Raw genomic sequence first — 25,504 nt, 5'->3', positions numbered from 1 at the left:
ATGGCCAGTCTTTATGAATACTGATCATACATCTCAAAAGTTAAACAACTACACTCTGAAAAAAAAATTTACGTAGTCTGCGGTGGTAATAAATATTAACTTACCAGATTCTTTTAGTAAACGAAGAAGAATTATTTAGCTGATATAAACTCCATTTCCTAATATTATTTGTATATTTCTACAGCTTGCAAAGAACGGTGAATGTAATTTAGTGTTATAAGTATATATGAGCATCGTTAGAAATATAATATTATGTAAGTATAAGAGATTGAGTGTTTATATTTTCAGTGAACTTACGAATTTATAATGACGGAGGTTATTAATAGGCTAAAAGCAGATGCCAGAATACTTATAAAAACATTCAGCTTCCTTAATTGTGTACATACCATTACCAAATAGGTATTTTTAGGGTTCTGTACCTCAAAAGGAAAAACGGAACCCTTAAAAGATCACTTTGTTGTCTCTGTCTACTGGGACAATTGGGGTGGGGACGCCCTGCACACCCGCCCAACCCCACTCTAACACGGTAGGGGCCAGCGCAAGTGACGTGTGGGTGTGCGGGGCGTCCCCCGCCTCTTACACCGATTGCCATCTCGACCTGTCGCGTACTATACCTGTCTTTGTATAAGATTGGTTAGTTCGGGAATAAGTTTTTTGGCTGACAAAAGTGGATTGGCTGATGTTTCAACCCTGAGGGACGTCAAATTGAACAGGGCACGGGCAGAATTTTTAAAAGCTGTTTTTTGAGACTATCTGTACATTTTTTTTACTCATCAGTACTTGTGAGAATGAGTATAATCTTTTAGAACAAAACAATATTATACCCGCAACTTCGTCCATGTAGATGTAAGTTTTTTCCTGCGGGAACTCTTTGATTTTCGGGGATAGAAAATAGCCTATACAGTGTTAATCTAGTGTATAATCTATCTCCATTCCAAATTTCGGTTATTATCCATCCGCAGCAGTTTTTGCGTGAAAGAGTAACAAAGATACACACATACACACATACAAACTTTCGCCTTTATAATATTAGTGTTATTCCGATATCACTTGCTGTAACGATGAAGGAAAACATCGTGAGGAAACCTGCGTGCCCGAGAGTTCTCTATAATGTTCTCAAAGGTATGTGAAGTCTGCCAATCTGGACTTGGCCAGCGTGGTAGACTATGGCCAAAACCTTCTCATTCTGAGAGGAGACCCGTGCTCTGTAGTGAGCAAGCGATGGGTTGATTATGATGATGATGATTCTATTCACATATTTTTATTTTCAGAGATTATTTCATACAAAGTACCTAGGTATACTCTAGAATCTAGATCTACTGAGCCTTTGCCAAACATATAATTTAGTAAGCGGAACACCAACTTTAAGCTTGTTTCCCAAGTAAAACTTCTCAAATTTCCCGGCACTAATAGAAACCCGCAAATGGCATAAACGGGGGAAACGAGGCAGTTTCTATTTTATAGTCAACGGAATTTTCTCTCCTATCTCTCGAGTTCCTGCTAGTTATTAGATTTGCAGTCAAAGCGCTCTACGAATCCCCTATCTCTTTCTATAGGTTGTAATACAATATTTCCTATCGGGTACTGTAAGTACAGTACGCGGCCGAAAGTAATGTACATCGACCTTTAGAATTAGATAGCAGATTTGTAGAGCGCTGTTCCTGTCGTTGAGACCGACAAAACGTCATATAGGTATGAGTGACAGAAACACCGCTATACAAAGCTGAAAAGTCATTGTAAAGGCCGATGTACATTACTTTCGGCTGCGTGCTGTAGGTACTTGTAAAAAGTTACTAACCTTTTGTTACTACACGTTAGGTACACACCGTGTGTAATGTACTCTTTTCAAGGGGAAAGAAGAAAGTAGGAAGTGGCCATAACAGTAAACAAAGAAACCTCGCTTTATCCTATTTGTGGGGTGAATGGTTATCGTAACTTTGAATGTTCTACTAACAGTATTTAGTAATGGGCAAGACCACAGAACGACCTCACTAAACTTAGCGAAGTTAGATTTTTCAAAGGAGTTGAATGAGGTTGCATACAGCCTTGGCCCGTGCTTATTGGGGTTCAACAAATTTGAAACATATTATTACTTTACCTAGCAACCCGCCCCAGCTTTGCACGCATACAATGTGGTGTCAGTATAGTTATTCTGTTATATTTCAAAAGAATAAGACACCATTTTCGATGAAAGCTCAGTCGGCTTAATTTTACCCGACATTTTGAACAATTGTCATCATATTTCAACAAATTAACACCAAATAATAAGAAACTATACCTATCTATAAACCTTCCTCTTGAATCACTCTTATCTATTGGTGAAAGCCACATCAAAATCCGCTGTGTAGTTTAAAAGATCTAAGCGTTCAAACATACAGACAGCAGGAAGCAACTTTATTTTATACTATGTAGAGATACGGTTTAATGCCTACTATTTTCGGTAAAAATAATATTTATTTAAACTTAGGCCTTTATTTTAATTCGTATTTTAACAATATTATTGGTTGTATGGAGGTTTGACGTTCAAGTTCAAAATACTTCTGAAGAATTCCATTTTCCTTAGGTTTACCTACATTATTATGTATTTGTACGAAAACTTCTGGCGAATTTTTCCGTCCGCGGAATTCCGCTAGACTCTACATTCCAATCCAGCTGTGCGACTTCAACGCATGCATTTGGATTTTTTAAAGATTTGTTAATAAAATAAAAACCATTCTAAGCGTAGCTCTATGCTACGGAGAGAACCTAACTGGAAAATCTAAAGTTTCTTATGCAGCGATTTGAGCTATACATTGATATATCAGACAGTCAGTTACTCCTTTTATGTTATTCTAAACGTAGTGCCTTTGTCATGAAAATAAATGAGTAAGAATGTCAGGTTCAGACTTATTAAAATAGTATATTTCAGTCTCGGATCACTAACAAGGAACAACCCGTTCCTCTCAGAGACGCGTTGGGCAAAATACATGACAGTTAATAAGATGGGATCAAATAACCAATTAGGTATACGAACGCGGTAGGTTAGTAGGTATCTACTTCTACTAAATTTTTATAATTTTTATAGTGTTTTACCTACACTTCAAGGAAATTTCTTAATAATTTTAAATACATATCAAAAATTGCGGACCGGCAGGAATCAAACCCGCGTCTCCTGGGATCGCGCCCGATGCACTGAACGCTAAGCTACGGCATGCTTACTGCCAGTGACGAAAGTTGTGATATGTATATTTACTCAGTACTGACTGTAGCGACACATAGCTGCTATCGAAACTAAGGCTGAGATCTATAGAGCGCACTTTGACTTTGCTCAAACTTAAGATTGAGTTCAAACGAGACAGATTTATGTGAGACTAGCTTATGCTCGCGACTTCGTCCGCGTGGACTACATAAATTTCAAACCCCTATTTCACCCCGTTAGGAGTTGAATTTTCAAAAATCCTTTCTTAGCGGACGCCTACGTCATAATAGCTATCTGCATGCCAAATTTCAGCCCAATCCGTCCAGTAGTTTGAGCTGTGCGTTGATAGATCAGTCAGTCAGTCAGTCAGCCAGTCAGTCAGTCAGACAGTCAGTCACCTTTTCCTTTTATTTATGTGAGATATATAGCTCTGTCTCATTTTAACTCTGTCTTAAGTCTAAGAAAAGGCAGAGTGCGCTCTATAGATCTCAGCCTATGTAGTTTCCAAGTAGTCCAAAGGCCCATATTACAATGCAGTTCTTACTATTTTATTTCTACTAAATTACAGAAAATGCAAGAGAATTCGTCCTTATGGATTTAACAATCTTCAATTTACCGAGGCAAAAAGTAGGTTATATAAAGCTCTATAGAACTTTAACTAAGTATATCTGTGTTAATTTTTATGTGTACAATGGTAGCCAATTTGAATAAATGATCAAAGAATGAATCAAATGTTTAAATTGAAGCATCCTTTACAGGGCTACTTAGTGCGTGTGAGCACAAAACATACACCCAACTTAGAGGTAAAATTTCTTGGAACAATTTCCTTACTTTTTATAGGCGTATCGCTTCGGATCAAAGCCGACGATGAAGGAAGGGCATTTTTGAAAAGCAGTAGAACCAGCAGGAGTCTCGTCCCAGCAAGCGAACCCATCGAACGTGCGCGGGCAATAGACATCTGAAACAAGGCGTAATTTAAAATACTAATATTATAAATGCAAAAGTGTGTCTGTCTGTCTGTCTGCTAGCTTTTCACAGCCCAACAGTTTAACCGATTTTGATGAAATTTGGTACAGAGTTAGCTTACATCGCGGTCATATTGATCTCACTTTGAAAGTTGAAAATACTAATTGTTTGTTTATGAACACATTTTAATTTTTTTCGTGATGTAGCCACATTCACGTTTTCGGATTTTCCCCCTTACGTGTACTATAAGACCTACCTACCTGCGAAATTTCATGATTCTAGGTCAACGGGAAGTACCCTGCAGGTTTCTTGACAGACACAACAGATAGACAAGCAACCATGTGATCCTATAAGGGTTCCTTTTTCCTTTTGAGGTACGGAACCCTAAAAATGGATTCAATAATATAATTCCAGATGGTAAAGCCAATTCGTTACTCACTAAAGTTTATTTTTATCAGTTGGTGTGCCGATGCGAATGATGCAAATATTATACTACACCCACAATATATTTGAAAAGCTAGAGACATGGATTATCAGAATATTATGCGCGAGTATTTTGCCGCTTGTAATATATAACATCAGTGTGCGTTATTGATAAAGTGAGCCAGCGCGTGCCAGTCCTTTATTATTTTATTAGCTGATGCCCGCGACTTCGTCCGCGTGGATTTACATTTTTCAAAATCCCGCGGGAACTCTTTGATTTTCCGGGAGATAAAGTAGCTTATGTTTTAATCCAGGGTATAATCTATCTCCATTCCAAATTTCAGCCAAATCCGTCCTGTAGTATTTGCGTGATTGAGTAACAAACATCCAAACATCCACACTTTCACATTTATAATATTAGTAGGAAGTAGGATAAATGCTGAAAGTTTCTCTGCGTATTGTCCCCAACGCAAGGAAGAACGATCAGTGACTATGAAGTTTGGATCATGGTGGCTTTGGGAGATAAAGTGATAATTTACACTTCGCTATAATAGAGTCCAGTATGTCAGACCATAAGCAAATTTGTCTATAAATGAAAAACTATAGACCAGAACCTTTGAAGACAGTCAAATGTATAAATGATTGTCTATGTTGTTCCAGTAGGGCGATTGTCTCAAACCTGCATCAATCATCATTACAATCTCAATTGTTATGATTGGCTGAATTTGAGCGATTCTTGTTGCAACAATGCATTGTAGCCAATAGTGAGCGAGCGTTAATCAATCAGAGATGATTGCGATCGTGACATTGTAGCTGTCATTCTCTCGCAATCGCGCGCCAGATCTATATTAATAGTCGTCGTTGATCGTTCTTCCATGTGTTGGGGACAATACACAGAGAATTTTTCAGCTTTTGTAAAATAAGGAAGGTCTGGCTCGCACTGGCGCACTGGCTCTTTGTCTATGACTTATTGTACGACAGACGGTACGTTGATTTGTATGCTAGAGACAAGTGTTCACGAATTATTTCTGAATGTGTGAGTAGCTAAGAAACAGAAACGCCCTGTGCTCTGATACGGAGGCGGCGACCAGAGCGGACCGGAGATTAGTTCAATAAACCAAGAACCGTTAGAAGAAGAGAACGGGAAGGAGAGAAGAAGAAGAGAAGAAGAAGTTTAAAAGATGACGTGACCATATTATCACGTGATCTATCAATCGGTTGATTGGTCCGCTGAACATGCCTCTGCTTCGCTTGGTTTCAGTGGACATGCACTACTACACACTAAAATAGACTGGGTAGGAATCAAAAAAACATACTCTTATGATACTGTGCATATTAGCCAATAGGAGAGTGTTGGGCAATCAGATGCCGTGTATATAAATGAGACTAGCTGACATCCACTGCTTCGTTCGTATAATTTCATCATCATCATCATCATCAACCAATAGACGTCCACTGCTGGACATATCTCTTGTAGGGACTTCCACATGCCACGGTCTTGCGCCGCCTGGATCCAGTGGCTCCCTGCGACTCGTCTGATGTCGTCCGTCCACCTAGTGGGGGGGTCTTCCAACGCTGCGTCTTCCGGTGCGAGGTCGCGTTCGTATAATTTAGTACAAAGGTATCCTAAATATTTCAGGGATAAAAAGTAGCTTATCACTCCTAGTGTTCACTTCTATCTTCCTGTGGAAGTCTCAAAATCTGTTCAGCCGTTCCGAAAATTAACCCAGACAAACAGACAAACGAGCAGACAAACAGACAAACGAGCAGACAAACAGACATATGACTGGGCAGACAGACTGACAGGGAGATAGACGAAATAGTAATGAAACTTTTTCTGCTGTTTATTCGCTTACCTGTTTCTTCGTTTAAATCGGCGACGAATTGGCTGTGGGTGGTATTTCTTCTGTAACACTCCTTTATCAGGTATGTCAACAGCCGGAACTTAGGGTTGTTAGTGATGTCAAGACGACTCGTCGAGTTTTGCATCCTCATTGAAATTAATAAATCACATTTTAAAAACTTAAAACACACGTCGTCGGTCAGAACCGATTTATCACCCAAAAACTTGGTTTTATGTTAGGTTTTTTGCACTCACTACTGTTTTAACACATACACAATTTTCACTCATAATGTAACTCGTACATTTAGGTACTTTTAAAAAGGTACCAAGTTCCGAAAGATATACGCGACAGGTTGAGATGGCAATCGGGGAGGGAACACCCGCGCACCCGCACAGCCCTCGTGCTAAACCGGTGCGGGCGAGCGCGGGGGACGTGCAGGTGTGCGGGGCATCCTCCCGTCTCATACCCCGATTGCTATCTCGACCTGTCGCGCACTATACCTACTCTTTTATGTAAGCAGAACATATCAATGTATGTAAGCGGAATGTACCAAAAATTTGTACATGAACATTATTCGTATAAATTATAGTTATTTTACACAATTAGATAAAGCAAAGCCCCCTGTCCAAACAATTTTTTCGACTCGAATGTTTTTATTCAAAATAGAAATAATGTTTTAAAGTTAAAAATATCGCTCGTTATCATTATCTCTGTGCAATCAAAAGGTCAAGTTCTCAAGTTTCTATCGCATGACTGAAAATGAATCCATCAAATGCTTGTCAAATAATAAAGGTGCAGTTCCACAATAGTGCACGCTTTACATGGACACATGGGGTAGTGAGTATTTAGAGTGCATACATTTTGAGAAAGGACTCGCCATATTTGCTCAATTTGTCAACTATCATGTCAAAAGTACGAATTTAATCCTTAATCTAAGCGTAAACCGTACTTTTATATGACATTTGACACGTAAAGCAAAAATCGCGAGTCGTTTCTCATAATTTATGCATTAAGTACAGGTATATGTCATTTTATAGTCCTCGTGGGCATGCGTGTGTAATAAAATCGCATCAAAAATTTTAAAATGTAAAAAAATATGTAAACCAAGTCTCTCGTCGCAACCTCAACAACGTAAAAAATTGTTTGGTTTAGTAAAGTAGAAACTTTTGGTATAACATACATTTCCTTTAACCAAAACTGACGGTGGACCATGAGCTCATTCAAGAAAAGTATGGTAATACCGCCAAGCTATACCCGTTTGTTTGCTCAACTTGTCGAGGGCACTGCCGTGCCCCCTGATATGGCCTACATTTCATAGTCAGTACAAGCGCATTGGTGTCGTGACTCATATTGTGCAGCAATGGACAATCGCCCTTATTTAAAGAACGTAGTCCACGATGACCGACTGTACACTTACTTTTTAGGGTTCCGTAGCCGAATGGCAAAAAACGGAACCCTTATAGATTCGTCATGTCTGTCATAATAAAATACGATAGTACTACGGAATCCTCAGTGCGCGAGTCTGATTCGCACTTGGCCGGTTTTATTTATTCACCAAGGCCATAAAAATGATTTGGACTGTTGTATTCATTGGTCCAACGTTACTTATCGAATGTACAATGCACATATATGAATGTTATAGCTTTGGCGTATTTTTTCCACTATTGAATAATCAATATCAAATCACCGGGGGCTTAATACCGTATTATACGTTCTTCCGCCATCTTGCTAATTTAACATACTCATACAAATACCGTCTATGATTAGATTTTTCCTATAACTTCGATATACTATATTTTAGGTTAGGTTAACCATTATTTAGGTTAGAGTAACTATTTAGGTTACCATTGGCATTTCTCAAAATCAGGAGTTTTCAAAATCTCTAGAACGTAGTTACGTTAGGAGATATACGTTATAGAGGGAACCTATACCTATGCAAAATGTCAACCTTCTAGGTTTGAGTTTTGTAAAATCCTGAAAACATACAACGTTAGTTTTAGTTAACGCAAAAACCAAAACACGTGTTGATTATTTTTACATAAAGAATATAATAGGTACATAAGAATACATAATTTCAAAAATATTTTATGCGAAGTTATAAGCTTGTTGTGTTGAGTCGTTATTCTCGAAAAACATGGTCACCCCAAGCAAGCGGCTGTGAAAAAAAAAATGAAAAAAAAATGAAAATCTTTTTTATTCGTATAAACTTTTACAAGTGCTTACGAATAGTCGGATGCATCTACCACTGGTTCGGAATGCCTTTCCTGCCGAGAAGAACCAGCAAGAAACTCGGCGGTTGCTCTTTTCAAATATTTGATATAGGTACAAGATTATGCCATGTATAAAATAGTATTTGCAGTCTTGTGCGTTGCTGGAACGAGCTGCAGGTCAAATCCACGCTCTTTTATCATTTAGATGAGTGAGTTTTAGATTTTGTGAGTGAACGGGACGGCTATGGCTGGCGCTGGCGTGAATCGTGCGCGCTCCTGCTTTCGCAGCTCGAATCAGCTGGTGCATGCTGTCACTCAACTAGCTGTTCAAACTTACAGAGTTTTAAAGTGTTTTTGCTCAAAATATAACCTGTAGCAAAAATGGCTGCAATCGATTCTGTTACTGTCTAGTGTCTACTGATTCTGAGCAAACTACTTTCACTTCCGCTCTTTTCGTATGTTTAAACTAACGTTGTAATATTTATTTCTTTTATATTTTCGTAGAGGTAAAGTTACATACAGGCAGAGTTGTTTACTAGCGCGAGATATATTCTGTAATCATAGCACATAATGTACCTACTAGTAATTTATAGCACGTAACTTATACTATACGTTTTCAAGTCATAAACTCTAGATTGTTTGGTTCCTTGACAAAACATGCCTGTTTTAGTTCACTTCTCGTCGGATGCTGCAGTGGAGTGATTCATCCCAGAGTTAACATGGTAAATCACTACATAATATTATTACAAAACAGATTCCCTCTGTCCTCCTGTGGGATCCGTCCAGTAGTTTGAGCTATGTGTTGATAGATCAGTCAGTCAGTCAGTCAGTCACCTTTTCGTTTTATATATATATATTTTTTTAAATAATATTAGCCATGTTAAATGAGTAATCCTTTCCTCTCCAACTAAGCGTCAAGCTTGTGCTAGGAGTAGGTACGACAAAAGTGCAACTGGCGGGGTTTGAACCGTCAACCTTCCGGTTTTCAGTCTAATCCTTTACCCGTTGAGCTATTGAGGCTGTGAATATATATATAGATTAAAAGGTAAACAACTTAGTAGCTACTCAATAAAATTTGTAAGAGACGCACTAAACGACCCGTATGACCTTGTTACCGCAAACTGATAATGAAATTATGTAACGAGTAAAAACATAACTCCAAAAGGTCTAAAGCACCGGGCAAATGGCGTCGGTTACGCGTTTATCCGAGAAATAAAAAAAACTAAAGTAAGTATAGCATGTTTTTTATTCAATGATAAGCTAGCAATTGACTGCGATCTCATTTGGTGGTAAGTTTGATGGTAAGTAAACTCACAATCCATATTCCATACTAAATATTATAAATACGAAAGTGTGTCTGTCTGTCTGTCTGTCTGTCTATCTGTCTGTCTGCTAGGTTTTCACGGCCCATCCGTTTAACCGATTTTGACGAAATTTGATACAGAGATAGCTTGCATCCCGGCTACTGTTTATCCCGGAAATCAAAGATTTCCCACGGGAATTTTAAAAATCGAAACTCACGCGGACGAAGTCGTGGGCATCACCTAGTAAACTATAGTCCGCGATAGGTTGAGGTGGCAATCGTGGTATGAGGCGAGGAGACGCCCCGCACACCCTCACGTCACCCGCGCTTGCCCGCACCCTTTTCCGTTCCCTCCCCGATTGCCATCTCGACCTGTCACGTACTCATACCTAGTTCAGCCATGAAGTTCATTTCATCGTATTTTTTCATCGTATCGATAGAGTGATGAATCAACGGGTGAACGACGACAACTATGTAAGTGTAGCTATTCAATCGTTGATGTAAATAGTAGAAAATTGAAATGTTTAATGAATTTCTTTATCGTCGACGATAAACAGTCTCTCTAAAATGTCAACGAGTGAGATCAGCAATTTGCTTTGAAACCGTTAAACTGCACTGCAGCCTTATTTAATTTACTGACTGTCTATCTATCTATCTATCTATCTATCTATCTATCTATCATCATCATCATCATTATCGCTGGAACACATATCTCCTCTCAGAATGAGAAGGGCTTACGCCATCTATCACGCTGACAGTGCGGATTGACCGACCTCAGACACCTCTGACAACATTATGGACTGTTGTAATAAAATTATGTGATTTTTTGTATAGTGGTAGTTTATGGTGCTAGAATAGAATAGTTTCAAAAAAATAATGATTTTTATTTATTTTTATCATAGGTAATTAATTATTAACGTCACGTTGCACGGAAAGCGAATACTTAATGATGTCACAATGCGTGAACGAGAAATATTTTTAAATTTTTTTACCATAAAAATTATTTTCCAGCAGAAATTTCTCTATTTTTTTTATTAAAAAAAATTGAAAAAGATGTGTCGTTTACGAATTGTGACATCATTGTTCGCTTTCCGTACAGCGTGACGTTAATAATTAATAATGGGAAAAATAAATAAAAAACCAGCCAAGTGCGAGTCAGGCTCGCGCAACTAGAGTTCCGTACTACAGTCGTATTTTTTCGACATTTTGCACGATAAATCAAAAACTATGATGCATAAAAATAAATAAAAATCTGATTAAAGACCTTTCATATGATACTCCACTTGATATAGTTATCTTCCTTAGAAAATTTAAAATACTTATTATTAGTTCATGACCACAATTTAATTTTCTTGTGTGATATAACCACAAATTCACAGTTTTCAGATTTTTTCCCCGAATGACTGCTATAAGACCTACCTACCTGCCAAATTTCATGAATCTAGGTCAACGGGAAGTACTATGTAGGTTTCTTGACAGACCAACAGACAGACAGACAGACAACAAAGTGATCCTATAAGGATTCAATTTTTCCTTTTTGGGGTACAGAACCCTAAAAATATGTTTTTTTTAATTATTCTCTTTAATAATGGATTCTAGCTACAGCTATACAAAAAAATCACATCATTTTATTCTTACCGTCCAAGACCTAAAGTTCCTGCCTCAATTTATCAGACAGATTGTTCGCCGATATTGCCACGTACAAGGCACCCTCATTTATTATATAGCCGTATAAGTATTATGTAGGTAAAACTATGAGCGGCTATTTGCGTTTTTTTTTAAACCACCTACTTACGTGCATTTCAGCCTCACTGCCGAGCTTACTTTGAATGCATTTTTATAATAATCTAGCTGCCCTGGCGAACTTCGTACCGCCTAACAGTCAATTCAAATTTTTGAAATTTTTCTCTCCGTAAGAACCATCCTCGTACTTCAAGGAATATTATATAAAAGAATAAGCGAAATCGGTTCAGCTGTTCTTGAGATTTGCAATCAGCAACACATTTAGCGATTCATTTCTATATATAGAGAAGAGAAGAAGATTTGACTGTACGAATACGTACGAAAAGACACGAACGATTTCTATCCTCCAAGGGCTATGAGAAATATACTATGAAAATACAACAATTTCGTTCAAGGTCGGTTATAAATTATAATTCCCTCAAAAGTATAATTAATTGAATAACTTTGCCAAGATTGAAATTGTGATTCAAAAATCAAGGTGCTTTTTACCGCAAGAAAACAACAATTATCTACATCTCGATTACTTATCGGAAAATGAAATGAAAATAATTATATCAGTTCGTTACTCGAGGACCCCAATTAAAAGATTCATCTTCATATTTTGTAATAACTTGGCCATATTTATCTTCGTGAACGATTCTGGGAAACCGTAAAAATGTACCTACCCTTTCTCCTAATTCAATTTTATCAACCAGGAGTTCTATGATTCTTAATTTTTTAACAAAGTTTAGTCTTAATAAATAAATTACTACGCGAACGTGTACTTTCAAGAAAAGAGAAAACAAATCACTTCAAACACAAGTCACTTGTTGTCGATTTTCTCGTACAGGACTTTTAAGTTTCTAATCAGCGAAGGATAAATCATAGAAGCATTCCGTACATACCACTATGGCGTACTCTACTTGCGTCTTCAACTCGATTGTACAATGTAATTGTTAATTTACTAATTACGGCAGCGGCCAGTGTTGCACGAAACACAGTAAGAACCAATCATGAACTTGTTGCGATTTACGCTTATTTAATTGATTGAAGTAACGTGCTCAATAGTCGTGAATTTGAATCCTCTGTTTTCACATAACAATTATTATTGTTGAAAAGTGCGAGTCAGACTCGCGCACTGAGAGTTCTGTACTACAGTCATATTTTTTGGACATTTTGCATGATAAATAATAAACCATTACGCATTAAAAAAACAGTTTTAAAATGTACAGCTAAATCCTTTTCATATGTTACCCCATTTGGTATAGTAATCTTACTTTGAAAGGTGAAAATACAAATTTGTCATACATTTTAATTTTACATGTAATTTAATCAGAAATTCTCGGATTTTTTCATTTAAGTGTGCTAAAGACCTAACTACCTAACAAATTTCATAATTCTAGGTCAACGAGAAATACCCTACAAGTTTCTTTACAGACATGACAAACAGACAGACAATGAAGTGATCCTATAAAGGTTCCTTTTTCCTTTTGAGGGACGGACTGACAATGAAAATGCGTCTTCTATGTTTTATCCTTCGCTGTTTCTTACCAATAAATGCGTGCGTTCTGCCCATAACACGAATCCTGTGGGAAATTGTTTGATACATGCCCACGTTTTTATTGGTTTTACCATTATTTGTTTGTTATTTGTTTTTACTTGATTTTGATTGGACTAACAGATACCTACTCAAAATGTTTGTATTTCTGGTTAAAACTTAGGTATACAAATTCCAGACTCTCAAATTAATTTTTATATTTAACAGGTTTCAGTTTGTCTTCTCAATATGCAAGTTTTTCATTAATACGGCTAAAGATTCCTGTAAAACAGTCAACAGTATAATATTTACATGCATTTTATGGTTTCCCGGAACGATTTAGATGACATTTTTATGAATTTTCCTGTTTATATATAGAAATGCTTTACATTTTAAGTTTATCTAGATAGGTGTCATCCCTGAATTCCCGTAGGAAGAGTCCTAAATACGCCGAGCGAAGCTTGGTCAAGCCGAGGAACTATAATAATAAAAATAAACACCAAATCCGGAATGTTACACTAACTAAGAACTCAAGCTGGCAGGTTGCCCATGGCTATATTGAAAAATCGAGATTTGGGATAATTTTGTTGTTAAATGTGTGGTAGCGTTTAGGGCAAAATTTTAACCCTGCAATAAAATTATTTTATTTTATTTATTATCGATCCGCTTCGGCTTCGCACGGCTAGCTTATTACAATTTACGTAGGGGTGTGTATTTTTTTTTTTAAAAATAGCCTATGTTACTCAGGAATAATCATCATCATCATCATCAACCAATAGACGTCCACTGCAGGACATAGGTCTCTTGTAGGGACTTCCACACGCCATGGTCTTGCGCCGCCTGAATCCAGCGGCTCCCTGTGATACTCAGGAATAATATGAAAGAATTTTCTTCTGATGAAAGACTTTTCAAAATCCGTTCAGTAGATCCAGAGATTACCCCTACAAACAAACTTACGAACTTTACCTATATATTATAATACTTAGCTTATGCTCGCGACTTCGTCCACGTGGACTACACAAATTTCACCCCCTTAGGGGTTGAATTTTCAAAAATATTCTCTTAGCGGATTCTTACGTCATAATAGCTATCTGCATGCCAAATTTCAGCCCGATCCGTCCAGTAGTTTGAATTGTGCGTTGATAGATCAGTCAGTCAGTCAGTCTGTCAGTCAGTCTGTCACCTTTTCCGTTTATATATTTAGATTAAGTATAGATAACACCGAGTCCAGTTTTTGTTTCACAGTCTGGTATCTCTGCAGAGATTTAATTTTAAATTAAAATAACATTTTAATGCCAGATAATGAAACTACATTATATTATATTAATAATAATATATTCAATTGGTTTTCAGTAATAATTGAAAATAACGCATAGCAAACAAAGTGACCAAATTGTCATATTACCATCATATATATCAGAAACATATTTTGGTGCAGTCATTTGTACTTATGTGAATTTGTTCATCAGCATCTTAAAATATTATGCACTAGCTGTCCCGGCAAACTTCGTATCGCCTAACAGTCGATTCTTTTTCAGGGAAATCTCGTACTTCAAGGAATATTATAAAAAAAGAATTTGCGAAATCGGTTCAGCTGTTCTTGAGATTTGCGCTTAGCAACACATTCAGCTATTCATTTTTATATATAGAGATTATGATGGGCTTTCTCTTTCCTCTTCCTTACTATCTCATAGCATTATTATCACATAAATCTTTTTGCGCAGAAGCTTTTTATGTAAATATTTTTATACATAGATCCGCATTATAAATATTATCTAACCTTGGCCCAATAGAAGTGCCTCCCCAGTGCAGAATGCTTACACGACTACCAAAAAAAGCAGTATAATGTTTTCAGGGTTCACGTATGTATGTTTGCGATTTTCTTTATTACACCATACCTTCTAAATGTGAGAACAATCATCATCCCGAATGACACTGGCTATGAATTTTTTGAATAGTTTAATATTGCAGGGAGACTTCAAGTCTCTAGAATTAATTATGAAAAAAATTAAGTTGTATTTTAATAATATTATTATTAAGAAATTTCTGTTTTTATAGTTGTAACTCTTTACACACAGAATACCTACCATTTCAAAGTCAAAATTTGGAAGCCAGTGTTATTTTGAGAGACCATTCAAAATTCATCTATAGCGCTTTGTATTGCTGACCGCTGTTGGAATCTCGTATGCTTTGTTCTCTACAATAGAAAGGGGGATGTAGGTGTGTGTAAAAGAAATAATATGCTTGTTTTATTCCACTTTTACTTCTACAGCCTAACCTCCATTGGGTCGCTGAATCAAATCGCAATATCTTGCCTTCCATACCACATTTAACCAGTTTATGCCCGCGACTTTGTCTGCGTAAACTACACAAAGGAGACCGACCAGTTTTGGGCCCAGTTTTGTTACAGAAAAAAATATATAAAAATATGTCACAATTAAATGAATAAAATACAAAAATATAATAAAAAATCCTTTATTTTATAATAAACCAAAATCATAAAAAATAATTTGAAATTACAGTCGCTAAATATAAAAAAATATAAACGGAAATGTCCGTGTTTTTAATGACTACTACTGTAATTATTGTATAATGGGCTGGTGTACAGTAGGATGTTGTGTTATTTTAGGTAAGATTATTTTATATATTTACTTACTTAAAGGAAATCAATCTGAACAGTTCACTAGTTGTCTAATTATTATAACTTGATTGATTATTGCAAAAATATTGTTCTAACACAATTTAACCATGGGTTTGAACCCATATATTTTTATTATGTAATTGTCACTCAAACTGAAACTAAAGCAATCTAAAGGAGAAATTTTTATATAGCAAATCACACTAAATTGGAACTTGTAACGGTTCATCAATTTCTGGGCCCAACGATGTATGAGATAAGAGATGGTCGGTCTCCTTTCAAACCCTTATTTTAGGGGTTGAATTTTCAAAAATCTTTTCCTAGCTGATAACTACAATATCATAAATCTCTATCACATGTACATAATAATCTGCATGCCAAATTTCAGCCCGATCGGTCCAGTATTAATGTTGTCTGTTGATAGGTCAGTCAGTCATCTTTTCCTTTTATATCCATACTAATATTAAAGGTACAGAGTTAGCTTACGTCCGGGAAGGACGTAGGGTACTTTTTATCCCGCAAAATCAAAGAATTCCCACGGGATTCTTTAAGGCCCATTCGCTTATCTGATTTATTACGGATATAGGTCTGTCCTCGGGATGGAATCTCACTCTGTGCCAAATTTCACCCAAATCGGTTAAACTGTTGGGCCGTGAAAAGCTAGCAGATAGACACATTTGCATTTATAATATTAGTAAGTATGGATTATTAGTAAATAAGCTAGAAAATATTTTAATAGTTAATGAAAACAATCGCTTAAAATAACACAATCGCGTTGCAAAAATAACATACACGAATCACAAAGCAAACATTACAATTAACCTCAACAGTTTTTAATCAATCCAATGGAAAAAAGTGACGTATAAGAGAGATATTGTATACGAATAGTATCCTATACTGATTTTTTAGATCAAAAACTCTGCCTACTTAATATAATAATGTAATTAAAATATGCAGCCAGTATTCTTGGCACCATTCCACGCGGCCATGATTTCTATAGTAATAAGATAAGGCTAGCTTTAAGTTTTATTGTAATATTTTCTTTAAAAAATTAAAATATGTTTATAATATATAAACTTTATAATTTGTATATTGAGCTCTTTTTGAGGAAATTTCGAAAAGGGTTATCGAGTCAACCGGGGACCCGAGAGCTGGCAGCTACCTTGGTCAAAGAATTAGTTTGGCCATCTAAAGAGGTAATTTTGCCAGCGTCTTGGGTACAATGCCTCGCTGCGGTGGTCTCGATGAGGTTTTAGATTTAATTTAATTTGTTTTAGTTTTAAGTTAGTGTTTTTTTAGATTTAAGTTTATTTAATAAAATAATAGTAATAATATCTAAATAATTAAATTTGTCTACTTATAAGGGTTATTTTTACAATCGTCTAATTTGTATATTACTTCGATAAAATCTGTAAATATTAGAAACAATATTTCACAAACTTTTAAATCTGTAAAACTTTTTCGCGCGCGTTCTACCAAGCGATGGCGGTCGAGGCCAACTGTCGGAAAGACGGTTTACAGCTAACTGAAACATGTGCGCGTCGGTTTCATATATAGTTCAGGGATCTCTCGTCGCAATGCCCAGCTCTCTTGACGCGGAGATTTAACCAAATAACGATGTCGTAGGCAAATAAATAAATAAATAATAAGAGAAACTTTCAGCTTTTATAAAATAACAAAGGTCTGGCACGCGCTTTGCTCTTAGTCCATTCCCAGGGATGTAGTAAATAATGATTACTTTATAATGCCATAACATTGGATCATAGTGATTAGATAAATGGATTAGATAATCTGTTCTTTGCTGTGTTCTTATCTCAGAATAATGACTGTGTTCTTATGGTGTTCTTTGATGAATAACGTTTGTATTCTCTTTGGATTAATCCATAATCCGTTGCTGTCTGTAGTGTTCAATTTAATGGTATTACACAAGTACGCTGGAAGAGGTGTGCAAAATCACTCATATGTGTGCGTATTCAAAACGCTCCACCAACCGTACCGCGAATTAAAACACTGCGTCAAATGGTCGTCGTGTTGTCACCTTGACAGAATATGATATCTCATCATTATCAGCCATACCCCTTCCAGGTTAGCCCACTTCCATTTTAGCTGCATTATCACTTACCACCAGGTGAGATTGCAGTTAAGGGCAAACTTGCATCTGTATAATCAGCACCCTTATCAGTATTCAGAACCCTTAATATAAATGCGAAAGTGTGTTTGTTTGTTGGTTTGTTGGTTTATTAGTTTGTTGGTTTGTCCTTCAATCACGTTGCAACAGTGCAGCGGATTGACCTGATTTTTTGCATGGATCTAGATAAAAACCTGGAAAGACTTTTTATCCCTGAAAATCAAAGAGTTCCCACGGGATTTTTAAAAATCTAACTGCACGCGGATGAAGTCGCGGGCATGAGCTAGTAATAAATAAATAAAATATTTAGTTCCGAGTACGCTCATGTGACGCTCACTGCTTCTACTCATATAAGTGCTAAAATGGCGAAAACATAGTTGCTTTAAAAACAGATCGGCAATAGCAAGTCGAGCGTACTTGTTTTAGCAGAGGTCAGTGGTAGTATTTCTTCCTTCTTGGATTAAATCAAGATGGGCACGTCGTAATCAGTCCCTCAAATTATACTGTCAATGTTACTATTTATTTACAAACAAATCTCAAAAGTAATAATAAAATCACAACGCAAGCTATTTACAGTGTTTTGAATAAAATTAAAGGATTTTTGTCTTTTTCGTGTAATTTCTTAACTTACTAAAATGTCGGCATCACTTGATTCGGCTTTGGATCCCATGGAGGAGATAAGATTTCGAAAAAAACATGGTACTTTGTGGATGGAAATACAGAAGGATACACATTTTACATTTGATGAACTCGAACGTTAGTATACACTTTTTAACGTAAGTTGTACCTACGCCTATATGATGCTGCAGAATTTCCACAGTAAGTATAGTTGTGTAAAACAAGAAAAGAGTTTTATGAAATTTTTATTAAGTACTAACTGCCCCGGCGAAATTTGTACCGCCTAACAGTCGATTCTTTTTCAGGATTTTTTTAAATTTTTCTCTCCGTAAGAACCGTCCGACCAACCAACCGTACTGGTCTATAGTTCGCAACAGTTCGAGATGGTAATCGGGGTAAGAGGCGGGGGACGCCTCACACACCCGCACGTCACCCGCGCTATCCCGCACCGGGTTAGCGAAACGGCTGTGCTGTTGTGCGGGGCGTCCCTACCCCGATTGCGATCTCGACCTGTCGCCTACTATTCATACTAGACTCTTCCAACCATTTTGTAGTCTAGATAAACGGCATAGTCCAGTGTCGGGCATCAATGACATTGAATGCGATTAGTCTAGCCAGGTTCGGGCATCAGCACTGGTGGTCAGGGCTCGAGATTGAGGAGATTAAGATCTCTTCACTTCTTTATCCTGCGTTTAATCCAGCATAGAGAAATGTTCATAGAGACGAAAATTAAACTGGACTTATTTCTATCCTTCAGAGATTATGATAATCTTCTTCAAAATCCAAAAGCGTGAAGAGAAACCAGCGGCATCTGATTTGATATCCAGGTAATGATCCGAGGAGCTGATAAGCTTTTGGACGTTTTGATAGCACCTGCCTGCCCTAAGTTTGAGATCTATAGCAAAGTTAACTATCTATAGAGTGAACTTTGCTTTACTCAAATTTAACACAATATACTTAGTTAAAACGAGACAGCATTATATCTCTAATCTGTAACATAAGTCTGTCTCGTTTTAACTGAAACTTAGTCTGAGCAAAGTCATTTATTTTATTTTATTCAGTTAGAAGTTAGACCTTGACGACAATCTCACCTGGTAGTAAGTGATGATGCAGTCTAAGATGCAGGCGGGCTATTCGTAAAATTCGTAAAATTATATGAAGTCTAGCAAATTAGATCTATGTATCATTATCAACTGCTCCACAGCTCTTTTTTATTTTTTACTAGCTTATGCTCGCGACTTCGTCCGCGTGGACTACACAAATTTCAAACCCCTATTTCACCCCCTTAGGGGTTGAATTTTTAAAAATCCTTTCTTAGCGGATGCCTACGTCATAATAGCTACCTGCATGCCAAATTTCAGCCCGATGCGTCCATTAGTTTGAGCTGTGCGTTGATAGATCAGTCAGTCAGTCAGTCAGTCAGTCAGTCAGTCACCTTTTCCTTTTATATATTTATAAGATAAGATTTAGATACAAGTTAGCCCTTGACTGCAATCTCACCTGGTGGTAAGTGATGATGCAGTCGAAGATGGAAGCGAGCTAACCTGAAAAGAGTATGACAGTGTCCATTAAACCCATACTCCTTTGGTTTCTACACGGTATCGTAGCGGAACTCCAAATCGCTTGGCGGTACGGCTTTGTCGGTAGGGTGGTAACTAGCCACGGCCAAAGCCTCCCACAAGACCCAGACCAGAACGCCGAACGAATCAAAGTACCTACGGTCTATAGATCTCACCCTAAGTTAAAAGCCATGTTTGACAGGGCTCATTTCCGGGACGTGTTACATACGGGGCTTGGCTTGACGGACGCGTATATGATGGAACGGGTCATGGTGGCTCTGGACAGAGGCACCTCTCCTTACGTTACTATGTCCACATTCGCCAAAGCGATGTCGTTGTATCTACGTGGCACCTTGGAGGAGAGAATTTCTTACGCATTTACGGTAACAAAAGTTTGACATATAGTATTATTAGTAGTCTAAATATATAAAAAGAAAAGGTGACTGACTGACTGACTGACTGGTCTATCAACGCACAGCTCAAACAACTGGACGAATCGGGCTGAAATTTGGCACGCTAAGTATTATTATGTAGGCATAATATTTGAAAGGATTTTTGAAAATTCAACCCCTAAGGGGGTGAAATAGGGGTTTGAAATTTGTTTGGTCCACGCGGATGAAGTCGCGGGCATTAGCTTGTATTATAGTATTTTAGTAGAATAAAGAATAAACATACATACATAGATTATTATCATCAGCCCATGACCGGCTCACTACAGAGAACGGGTCTCGTCACAGTAAGAGAAGGGTTTGGCCATTCTGGCTAAGTGCGGATTAGTAAATTTCACATACTTTTGAGAACATTATGTAGAACTCACAAGTATGCAAGTTTCCTCACGATGTTTTCCTTCAACATTAAAGCGAGTGATATTTAATTTCTTAAAACACACATAATTCCGAAAAGTTAGAGATGCGTGCTCGGGATTGAATCCGCGACCTCGTGTGTAGGAGCCGGACGTCTTAACCACTAGGCTATCACGGCCATTAATAGATAATGATCTATTAATAGATGACTGACTGACTGACTGATCTATCAACGCACAGCTCAAACTACTGGACGTATCGGACTGTTTGGCATGCAGATAGCTATTATGACGTAGGCATCCGCTAAGAAAGTATTTTTGAAAATTCAATCCCTAAGGGGGTGAAATAGGGGTTTGAAAGTATAGTCCACGCGGACGAAGCCGCGAGCATAAGCTAGTACGAATATAATTTGAGTGCAGATATTTTATTTTGGAATGATTTTTTGGGGTTTTTTTATTTGGCTTATACCGTCGACCCATTATTTTCTTTGCAGTGTTATGATTTATTGGGGGAAGGATATTTGAGAAGGGAAACAATGTACCAGTTAATGAAGAAGAGCCTAGCAAAAGCTTCGCGGGATGACGATGTCGAAGAAGCTGTAAAGGTAAGATCAAATTAAATGACAACTCCAACAGAGTGAACTAGAGTGAGGAAGCTCTCGGGTAGATCCTGAATTAAAATATTAATCTGTCAAAATATTAGGTACTAGCTGATGCCCAAGACTTCGTCTGCACGGAGTTAGGTTTTAAAATCCTGTGGGGGATTTTCCGGGATAAAAGTAGCCTATGTCACTTTCCAGATCTTTAACTATACCTATGTGAAAAATCAAGTCAATCCGTTGCTTCGTTGCGACGTGCTTGAAGGACAAATCAACACACCTACAAACCAATAAACCAACAAATCAACAAACAAACACACTTTTGCATTTATGGGTGACGTGAAGTCAAAGATTTTAAAATATTATATTTAAGACTCTTTGCCACGCTGCTACGACGGCGTATTAACGCTATGCTACACTGTTAAACCAGGGACATCTCTCTTGAACATAGAAACTTTTGAATTAACGATTAGTTCGGGTTTCAGTTGGGGGTACATGAAAAAGAACCTCTTGTTAGTTGTACTGCAATTTACTCATAGATGGCGCTGCCGCGGATCCTTTCGAAAAAAGAGGAGCAGCCGCACGTATTTTAAATACACTGATCTCGATAGAGGTCGTTGTAAATAATCATAATATTACGTAAAACACTGACATCTCTGTAGATTTGCTGAATTTTCTGAATTCAATGTTTCTGTTACTAGTTAGGTAATAGAGTAGGGTAGAAGTTCAAACCACGTTCAATCCTTCTAAGTTCACGTATGAATGGAGGGACAAACGGTACATAATAATAACTTCCTAAAAGTTTTTCAATAGATGGCGTTAAGTTCTTAGAAACCTGAGGAACTTTAGATTTGCATGTCATGCCAAGTTGCTCCGCCGCGCCGCGCTGTAGGTAGCAATCTGATCCGCAATCTGCGATCAAAATTATTGCAATATGAATAAAATTATTGACCGTGTAAAAAGACAAAGTCAAAGCCATCCGTTCAAATTATAGGGCCAAATAAGGTACGGGGCCAAAATAATGTACATCGACCTTTAGAATGCCCGCGACTTCGTTCGCGTAGACGTAAGTTTTAAAAATCCCATGGGAGCTCTTTGATTTTCCGGGATGAAAAATAGCCTAAGTGTTAATCCAGGGTATAATCTCCATTCCCAATTTCATCCAAATCCGTTCAGCCGTTTTTGCGTGATTGAGTAACAAACATCCAAACATCCACACTTTCACATTTATAATATTATTAGGATATCTGATTGCCTTGGTAGTTAGGTATTCTTTACCCCTTTCAGGAAATCTTAATTAATCGAGTTTTGTAACAACGGCTTGAAAGGCCTTAATAAACAAAGTCTCGAGTTTTAAAACATTCATAGCTTGCGAATCCCTTTCAAAACAGCTGGAGAGTTGAGAGTAACTTGCAAGGTAGAACAAACTTTCAGCTTATAAGTACTATCTCATTATCTAATGACTTCAGTTAATTTTGGGCTTAAAGGTGGTCATTTTACACTTCAAACTCTAACAACAATAAGCAGAAAAACATTTCATTATCTAAAAATTTTTTTTGTTATTGAAGTGAAACCGACTTGAAAGTGACCTGGGCGCGTTTGGAACCCTCGTAGTTTTAGTTTAAGTTAAGTTTGTATTAGTTATCACCACTATCATCTTACAAATTAACAATTTTGACAATTTTCCCCTGTAACGTCCTTTAAGCCGTTATAGGCTACGGCCTGCCTTCTTGGCTTAGGGCCTCGAGTCTGTGTCGGGTCCAGGACCCCCATGCTAAGAGCGAAGGGTTCGCCGTCCTACGGGGGAGTATTGTCACTTCCTCACCAGCAATAGTTGCACTGGTGCGGGTGATAGCAGAAGCTCGCGAGGTAGTAGACGCCCGTTTGATGGTTAACAGCAGAAATGGAAACATTTTGATATACCTAGTATTATCGACGATATCGATGATTCATTGTATAACAACAATGTGGGCATTAGTTAGTATAGGTATAGAATAGAAATATATCTGAAATGGACATGTCGGTGGACGTATATATGTGTATGATATGGTGTATGTACGCTGGAAGATGTGTGCCTTACAAAATGACAGTTATTTTTCGTGTCGATTTGGAGCACCCCACCGAGCGTACCGGGAATGGTCTTCTTGTCGACACTATGTTGACAATCGCAGGTCCAGCATCTTATGTTTTGTAGAAGTCAGTGAAAAAAAAAACTATTTTATGCTTATTAAAAAATGCCAGCAGAAATATTGCAGGTGTCGCAAGTAGGTAAAATAAAATATAACAATTTATGAGACCCAGCCACTCAACCGCAGCTGCGGTTCTAGGACTTAACCAATTTCCTGGGAAAATATAATTTATAGCCAATATAATAAAATATAATATATAACCAATTTCCTGGCAGTAAAGAATTATGAATTATGAATAACGGAAAAACAATTTGCGATCATGTTAATACTTAATACTTATTGCATGAATCGGTTAGTCATACCATCTAATTGGCAAGCGCCTAGCCTGCCGTTCATGTAGCAGTCAGAATATTGAAGCTTAATTAAATTAAATATTACATTATCAATTATCAGGAACTGGTCGACATTATGTTGAAACGCATGGACAAGGACCTGGACGGAGTAATCAACTTTCAAGATTTTCACACAGCTGTGACGGATACACCTCCCCTACTAGAGCTGCTGGGGTACTGCCTCCCTGAACGTCCAGCAGTTTACACCTTTCTTTGTACTTGGTGCCCTAATTGGGGCAAAATGTAGTTTGTTTTAGAGCACAATTGGGTATTTGACTCCAATTTTTTATTACTTTATTATAAACTAGAATAAAAATAATGACGTAAACTGAAATAATAAAACCGGCCAAGTGCGAGTCAGGCTCGCGCAATGAGGGTTCCGTACTACAGTCGTATTTTTTCGACATTTTGCACGATAATTCAAAAACTATGATGAATAAAACTAAACAAAATCTGTTTTAGAATGGCGAAGACCTTTCATATGATACCCCACTTGATATAGTTATTTACTTAGAAAATTGAAAATACTAATTATTAGTTCATGACCACAATTTAATTTTTTTTGTGTGATGTAAGCCTAAATTCACGGTTTTCAGATTTTTCCCCAAATGTCAGCTATAAGATCTACCTACCTGCCAAATTTCATGATTCTAGGTCAACGGGAAGTACCCTGTAGGTTTCTTGACAGACAGAGAGACAGACAACAAAGTGATCCTATAAGGGTTCCGTTTTTCCTTTTGAGGTACGGAACCCTAAAAATCAATCATGTACAAAGCCTTCATCAAAATGTCAATATGTGCAAAAGTCTTTTAATTAAAATGACAATATGTGCAAAAGCCTTACGATAATACCTATTGTAATTCATAGTAACTACTAATGAAAAATTAAGCGTAAAAATTTATTAAAATGAAATAATAATTAAAAATGTATATGCTTAAATTACGTAACGTTACGTCACGTTACGTTACGTTAGTACGTAAGTATCTACCTATAATTTGCGACAGGCCAAGATAGCAATCGGGGTATGAGGCGGAAGGACGCCCCGTACAACTGCACGTCACCCACGTCTCACACTGTCTCACAACGGGTTAGCGCGGGGGCTGTAGGGGTGTGCGGGGCGTCCCCACCCCTATTGCCACCTCGACCTGTTGCGTACTATACTTAGGCATTTATGAAAGGACTTAGCGATTTCCCACGTTATTGCCCCTGTGGGAATACGAGTTGAACTAGAGCAGGATTAGAGCTGAATAAGAGTAGAATTAGAACTAAACTAGAGTAGAATTAGACGTCTCAACCGTGACGCGTGCGCAATTTGAGTCCCTGTGAAAAAGGACCCCGGAAGGGTTCGAAATTAGTCGGGCTGACGACGACTAAACAGGTGAGTAAAGTCGGATGTGAGACATGTAACATAAATGTATGACACAAAAGTAGAATTAGAGCTAAACTAGAGTAGAAT

At 37.4% G+C, this 25,504-nt stretch overlaps 2 protein-coding genes across 2 annotated transcripts in view; one reads left to right on the top strand and one right to left on the bottom strand.

Annotated features, from left to right (window-relative positions):
* Nucleotides 1–17,334, bottom strand: part of LOC117995608 (calcitonin gene-related peptide type 1 receptor-like) — a 46,456-nt gene extending 29,122 nt beyond the window's left edge. Inside the window, exons 1-3 of the mRNA XM_034983596.2 lie at nucleotides 17,262–17,334; nucleotides 6,424–6,667; nucleotides 4,010–4,136 (exon numbers count right to left, since the gene is read on the bottom strand). Of these exons, the coding sequence (XP_034839487.1) occupies nucleotides 4,010–4,136; nucleotides 6,424–6,562 (266 nt within the window). The 5' untranslated portion in view covers nucleotides 6,563–6,667; nucleotides 17,262–17,334. The remainder of the gene's footprint in view (nucleotides 1–4,009; nucleotides 4,137–6,423; nucleotides 6,668–17,261) is intronic.
* Nucleotides 1–24,295, top strand: part of LOC117995403 (calaxin-like) — a 53,579-nt gene extending 29,284 nt beyond the window's left edge. Inside the window, exons 2-6 of the mRNA XM_034983423.2 lie at nucleotides 18,439–18,705; nucleotides 19,325–19,394; nucleotides 20,329–20,509; nucleotides 21,423–21,533; nucleotides 24,110–24,295. Coding sequence (XP_034839314.1) covers nucleotides 18,585–18,705; nucleotides 19,325–19,394; nucleotides 20,329–20,509; nucleotides 21,423–21,533; nucleotides 24,110–24,295 — 669 coding nt within the window. The 5' untranslated portion in view covers nucleotides 18,439–18,584. The remainder of the gene's footprint in view (nucleotides 1–18,438; nucleotides 18,706–19,324; nucleotides 19,395–20,328; nucleotides 20,510–21,422; nucleotides 21,534–24,109) is intronic.
* Nucleotides 24,296–25,504: the final 1,209 nt, after the last annotated feature.

This window comes from Maniola hyperantus, chromosome Z (genome assembly GCF_902806685.2).
Source record: "Maniola hyperantus chromosome Z, iAphHyp1.2, whole genome shotgun sequence".
Lineage (NCBI taxonomy): Eukaryota > Metazoa > Arthropoda > Insecta > Lepidoptera > Nymphalidae > Maniola > Maniola hyperantus.
This window is presented reverse-complemented; position numbering and strand designations above follow the sequence as displayed.